Below are 8,696 nucleotides of genomic sequence, written 5' to 3' on the forward strand. Positions count from 1 at the left end.
ATCTTTTCAACATATCACTACAAACTGGCATGGTGCCTGATAAGTGGAAAATGGCAAATGTGATAACTATTTTCAAAGCAGCGCCTGGAAGCACTTGACTTGTACTCACCAGAGCGCAGGCGAGAGAGATAATATCATAATCTACACCTGGAAGATTCTGGAGGGACTGGTCCCTAAAATGCACAAGCGTGCAGCCAGCAGCAACAGCCTGGTTGATCAGGCTCTGATCCACCAGGAGGCCTGGTCACAGACCGGGCCGCGGGGGCGTTGACCCCCGGAACTCTCTCCAGGTAAACTCCAGGTTGGTTTAGAAAGACACGTAAGCAAACACTATAACATATTTATTAGAAAACGTTTCGGTTCTGGGACCTTGATCACTTCTAACATACAGAGGTAGAAAGACATTATATATATAGGCGGAGAGTGAGATGTGACGCACGTGACCTGAGGAACAAAAACATTGGCATACATGATACTTAAGCAGCACCAACCCAACAACACAGGAGTCACATGATTTCATCGTCTACTGGTCCTCATCATAGACAGAGGTTGTTTTGATAAGGACCTGCCTCGCATGGGCCAGTAGGCCTTCTACAGTGTTCCTCCATTCTTATGTTCTTATGACATTCCTCAGGTCACGTGCGTCACATCTCACTCTCTGCCTATAATGTCTTTCTACCTCTGTATGTTAGAAGTGATCAAGGTCCCAGGACCGAAACGTTTTCTAATAAATATGTTATAGTGTTTGCTTACGTGTCTTTCTAAACCAACTTGTCGGTATTTATTACCAAGGTTTATACCACTCTCTCCAGGTAAACTCCAGGTATACGAAAGCAAAAGACTTGGCAGGCGATGCAACATACCCCCAGTGAAAAGTAAGGGCGTCACTGGTACACTAAGAGAAAACAATAAATGTCCGGGGCCCAAGACTGTTCAACAGCCTCCCACCAGCAATAAGGGGCATTACGGGAAGACCCCTGGTTGTCTTCAAGAGGGAGCTGGACAGATACCTAAAGACGGTGCCGGATCAGCCGGGCTGTGGTTCGTACGTTGGATTACGTGCGGCCAGCAGTAAAAGCCTCGTTGATCAGGCCCTGATCCACCGGGAGACCTGGTCGTGGACCGGGCCGCGGGGACGTTGATCCCCGGAATGCCCTCCAGGTAGATTCCAGGTAGCAGGTGACAGGTCCTTAGCTTCGAACTATACACCAATAAGCCTAACCTACATAGTGGGAAAATTTATGGAATCAATAATTGCCGAGGCAGTTCGTAGCCACCTTAAAAAGCATAAATTAATCAACGAATCTCAGCATGGTTTTACAAAGGGGCGTTCCTGCCTTACGAATTTATTAACTTTTTTCACTAAGGTATTTGAGGAGGTAGATCATGGTAATATGATACTGTGTATATGGACTTCAGTAAGGCTTTTGACAGGGTCCCGCATCAGAGACTATTGAGGAAAATTAAGGCACATGGAACTGGAGAATTTTTTTCCTGGATAGAAGCATGGTTGACAAATAGGTAGCAGAGCGTTTGCATAAATGGGGAGAAATCCGAGTGGGGAAGCGTCACGAGCGGTGTTCCGCAGGGGTCAGTGTTGGGTCCCTTGTTCACACTCTACATAAACGACATAGATGAGGGCATAAAGAGCGACAGAAGCAAATTTGCGAGTTACACCAAAATAGGCCATCGAATTCATTCCGACGAGGACATTAGAGCACTACAGGAAGATTTGAATAGACTGATGCAGTGGTCGGAGAAGTGGCAGATGCAGATTAATATGGACAAATGCAAAGTTCTAAATGTTGGACAGGACAATAACCATGCAACATATAAACTAAATAATGTAGATCTTAATATTACGGATTGCGAAAAAGATTAGGAGTTCTGGTAAACAGTAATCTGAAACCAAGACAACAGTTGTGATGAATGGTTTGAAAAACCGACAAGTTGAAGATTGAGACACTTATGCAACACATGGGAATCTTTATTGAAGAAACGTTTCGCCACACAGTGGCTTCATCAGTCCGATACAAAGTAGAAAGGCGTAAGGAGAGGAGAAGTTTGAGGTAATCAGTCCCTCAGCCTGGAGTCGATGTGTTCAGTCCATCAATTCTACAAGATTGATGGACTGAACACCTGGAAGACAGGAATAAAGGGAATGTAAATAGCGTGCTGAAAATATCTAGCCTAGACAGGACTCGCAGCAATGGTTTTAAGTTGGAAAAATTAAGATTCAGGAAGGATATAGGAAAGCACTGGTTTGGTAATAGAGTTGTGGATGAATGGAACAAACTCCCAAGTACAGTGACAGAAGCTAAACCGTTGTGAAGTTTTAAAAATAGGTTAGAAAAATACACGAGTGGGTGTGGGTGAGTGTTAGATGGACCTGATTAGCTTGTGCTACTAGGTCAGTTGCCGTGTTCGGTGCATTGGCTTAAGCCGGTAGGAGACTTGTACCTGCCTCGCATGGGCCAATAGGCCTGCTGCAGTGTTCCTTCTTTATTATGTTAACACACACATAATACACACACACACTTTCAACACACACACACACACACACACACACACACACACACACACACACACACACACATAACACACACACACATACACCCAACACACACACTCAACACACATAATACACACACACACAAACACACATAATACACACACTCAACACATACACCCAACACACAAACACACACATACACAATACATTCAAAACACACACACACACAATACACACATAACACAAACACACACACACTCAACACACACACCCAACACACACACACAGTCAACACACATACACACACACACACACACACACACACACACACACACACTCAACACAGACATCCAACACACACACACACAAACCAACACACATGGAGCTAGGAGCTAGGACACGACCCCTGCAACCTCAACTAGGTGAGTACACACGCACACACTCAACACACACACACACACAACACACAAACACACACACATTCAACACACACAATACACACACAACACATTCAACACACACAATACACACAGAACACAAACACACACACACACGCACACACTCAACACACATACCCAACACACACAAATACACACAGAACACACACACACACACACACACACACACCCAACACACACATCCAACACACACACACCAACACACACAATACACACATACACAGTACACACACACTCAACACATACACCCAACACACACACTCACACACCCAACACACTCAACACACACCCAACACACACTCAACACAAGCACACACACAACACATACACCCAACACACACACACACACACACATTCAACACACACACAATACATTCAACACACACACACACACAATACACAGAACACAAACACACACACACTCAACACACACACCCAACACACACACACACTCAACACACATACACACACACACACACACACACACTCAACACAGACAACCAACACACACACACACACACACACACACACAAACCAACACACATGGAGCTAGGAGCTAGGACACGACCCCTGCAACCTCAACTAGGTGAGTACACACAAACACACTCAACACACACACACACAACACACAAACACACACACATTCAACACACACACAATACACACACAACACATTTAACACACACAACACACACAGAACACAAACACACACACACACGCACGCACACACACACGCACACACTCAACACATACCCAACACACACAGAACACACACACACACACACACACACACCCAACACACACATCCAACACACACACACCAACACACACAATACACACATACACAGTACACACACACTCAACACATACACCCAACACACTCAACACACACACACACTCAACACACACCCAACACACTCAACACACCCAACATACACTCAACACACACACTCAACATACATTCAACACACACACTCAACATACACTCAACACACACACTCAACATACACTCAACACACATACTCAACATACACTCAACACACACTCAACATACACACCCAACACACTCAACATAACACACACACTCAACACACACACTCAACATACACTCAACACACACACTCAACACACAACCAACACACACAACCAACACACACACACCCATCACACACACTCAACATACACTCAACACACACACACCCAACACACACACACCCAACACACACACTGAACACACACACACCCGACACACACTGAACACACCCAACACACACACCCAACACACTCCACACACACACACTCAACACTCCACACACACCCAACACACTCCACACACACACCCAACACACACACCCAACACACTCCACACACACACACCCAACACACTCAACACACACACTGAACACACTCCACACACGCCCAACACACACACCCAACACACACCCAACACACACACACCCAACACACTCCACACACACACACCCAACACACTCAACACACACACTGAACACACTCCACACACACCCAACACACTCAACACACACATCCAACACACCCAACAAACTGCACACACACACACCCAACACACACTCAACACACACCCAACACACACACTGAACACACACCCAACACACACATCCAACACACCCAACACACTGAACACACACATCCAACACACAAACACACACACACCCAACACACTCAACATACACACACCCAACACACTCATCATACACAAACACACACACCAACACACTCAACACACACAAACACACACACACACACACCCAACACACACAAACACACACACACCCAACACACGCAAACACACACCCAACACACTCAACACACACAAACACACCCAACACACACAAACACATACACACACACCCAACACACAAACACATACACACACACCAAACACACACAAACACACACCCAACACTCAACACACACACACACACCCAACACACACACACCCAACACTCGACACACACACACACCCAACACTCAACACACACACACACACCCAACACAAACACACACACACACCCAACACACTCGACACACACAAACACACACACACACCCAACACAACACACACACACACCCAATACTCACACACAACACACACAAACACACACACACTCAACACACACAAACACACACACACACCCAACACACACTGCACACACACACACACCCAACACTCAACACACACACACCCAACACACTCAACACTCAAACACACACACACACCCAACACACTCAACACAAACACACACACACACCCAACACACACTGCACACTCACACACACACCCAACACACACAAACACACACACCCAACACTCAACACACTCACACACACCCAACACACTCAACACACACAAACACACACACACACACCCAACACAAACACACACACACCCAACACTCAACACAAACACCCAACACTCACACACCCAACACTCAAACACACACCCAACACACTCAACACACAAACACACGCACACACACCCAACACACACTGCACACACACCCAACACACTCAAACACACACCCAACACACACTGCACTCACACACACGCACCCAACACACACAAACACACACACCCAACACAACACACACTCACACCCAACACACTCAACACACAAACACACACACACACAACACAAACACACACACCCAACACTCAACACACACAAACACCCAACACTCAACACACACTCACACACACATCCAACACACACACTCAACACACACCCAACACACACTGAACACACACCCAACACACACATCCAACACACCCAACACACTGAACACACACCCAACACACACATCCAACACACAAACACACACACACCCAACACACTCAACATACACACACCCAACACACTCAACATACACAAACACACACACACCCAACACACACAAACACACACACACACACCCAACACACTCAACACACACACAAACACACACCCAACACTCAACACACGCAAACACACACACCCAACACACACAAACACACACACACCCAACACACACAAACACACACACACACACCCAACACACAAACACACACACACCCAACACACACACACACACACACTAAACACAAACACACACCCAACACTCAACACACATAAAAACACACAAACACCCAACACACTCAACACACACACACCCAACACAAACACACACCCCCCAACACACACAAACACACACACACACACACACACACACACAACACACAAACACACACACACACCCAACACACTCGACACACACAAACACACACACACCCAACACAACACACACACACCCAACACACACACTCAACACACACAAACACACACACACACTCAACACACAAAAACACACACACCCAACACACACTGCATACACTCACACACACCCAACACACTCAACACACACACCCAACACACTCAACACAAACACACACACACACACAACACACACTGCACTCACACACACACCCAACACTCAACACACACTCACACACACCCAACACACTCAACACACAAACACACACCCAACACAAACACACACACACCCAACACTCAACACAAACACCCAACACTCACACACCCAACACACTCAACACACAAACACACGCACACACACACACACCCAACACTGCACACACTCACACACACCCAACACACTCAAACACACACCCAACACACTCAACACACAAACACACACACACACACACACACCCAACACACACTGCACACTCACACACCCAACACACAAACACACACACCCAACACTCAACACACACTCACACACACCCAACACACTCAACACACAAACACACACACACACCCACACACTCAACACAAACACACACACACCCAACACTCAACACACAAACACACACACCCAACACACTCAAACATACCCAACACACTCAACACACACACACCCAACACACTCAACACACACACCCAACACTCAACACACACAAACACTCAACACACACCCAACACACTCAAACACACACCCAACACACTCAACACACAAACACACACCCAACACACACTGCACACACTCACACACACCCAACACACTCAAACACACACCCAACACTCACACACACCCAACACACACAAACACACACACCCAACACTCAACACACACAAACACCCAACACTCAACACACACTCACACCCAACACACTCAAACACACACCCAACACACACACACCCAACACTCAACACACACCCAACACACTCAAACACACACCCAACACACTCAACACACAAACACACACACACACACCCAACACACACTGCACACACTCACACACACCCAACACATTCAAACACACACCCAACACTCACACACACCCAACACACACACCCAACACTCAACACACACAAACACCCAACACTCAACACACACTCACACCCAACACACCCAACACACACAAACACACACACCCAACACTCAACACACACAAACACCCAACACTCAACACACACTCACACCCAACACATTCAAACACACACCCAACACACTCAACACACACACACCCAACACACTCAAACACACACCTAACACACTCAACACACACACCCAACACACAAACACACACACACAGGGTAGTAGGGCGTCGTCTGCGTCTGGTTGGGTTTTCATCAATATGAAGTAATGTGCTGCTACGCCCTGCCTCTCACATCCTCTCACCCTGCTGCTGCCTCTCATAACTACCCTGAGTGCCTGCCTTAGTGCCTGCTGCCTTCACTACAAGAGCATCAGGCAACAGGGAGGGCAGGGGAAGGCAGGAATGTGAGGAAACATTGTAATGATCCTCAGGTCGACCCTAACTTGGCATCAGAGAAAATGGATCAGAGAAGCAGAGGTTCGACCCCCGCCCGCCTCTCCTCCTACTTCATGTTGCTCCTGCTGACTCACCTGAGGAAGATTGGCGTCTAGCTGCCGTTGTAGACTGTCTCTCTCCTTCTCTAGCTCCTGGTACTTGCCCTCGAGTTCACTCAGTCTCTCCTGAGTCTCACGGATCGTGTCTAACAGCTTGTCTCTCTCATCAAGCATTGATACCATAAGCTGTTCGAAATTTGCATCATCTCCACTAAACTGGGATCCCCTCTGGGAGATGCTGTCCTCAGCTATGGTAGGCATAACATCACACATCATATTCCACATCTTGGAAGATATTCCGCCGAGTGGCCTTATTATTATTACCACAAACCTTCACTGACTTAAGAGGCAGGGACTGGCTACCATCGCCTTCACATCAACTTCAACGCTATTTTCATCGTCATATTCACACCTTACACCTGCACAGTACAAACACAATTAACATAGCTGCCATTCACAAGCTCTGCGCACCACATTAAGCACTCCATAGTCACAATATCATTCAGTAATAACAAGAAGTTAGCTGCCCCTCTGACCTGGCCGCTATCGAGCGTCGGCCATTTTCAAGACTGCCTCTGTCCCGCTGTGTTCGTCTTGCTGCACCACATCTCTGACCCTGGCTTCGTCCACCTTCCTATCCACACCCAGCCACTCCCTCTTCCAAAATGACATTTCAAAGGAACATTTTAACCTACCTTAACATATTGTTTTTCAATAATACGGAAGATATAAGAGTAGATTTAGATGATATATAAGTGTGTGGTAGTGGCGAGGTAGAAGTGAGAGTGTGGTGGCCTGATGTGTACTACAGCGGG

At 46.8% G+C, this 8,696-nt stretch overlaps 1 protein-coding gene across 1 annotated transcript in view; it reads right to left on the reverse strand.

Annotated features, from left to right (window-relative positions):
• The window catches only part of LOC138852842 (liprin-alpha-2-like), a 168,488-nt gene extending 160,026 nt beyond the window's left edge, over positions 1–8,462 (reverse strand). The window contains exon 1 of the mRNA XM_070086013.1: positions 7,918–8,462. Within this exon, the coding sequence (XP_069942114.1) occupies positions 7,918–8,166 (249 nt within the window). The 5' untranslated portion in view covers positions 8,167–8,462. The remainder of the gene's footprint in view (positions 1–7,917) is intronic.
• Positions 8,463–8,696: the final 234 nt, after the last annotated feature.

The sequence above is a fragment of the Cherax quadricarinatus genome, chromosome 17, assembly GCF_038502225.1.
Source record: "Cherax quadricarinatus isolate ZL_2023a chromosome 17, ASM3850222v1, whole genome shotgun sequence".
NCBI lineage: Eukaryota > Metazoa > Arthropoda > Malacostraca > Decapoda > Parastacidae > Cherax > Cherax quadricarinatus.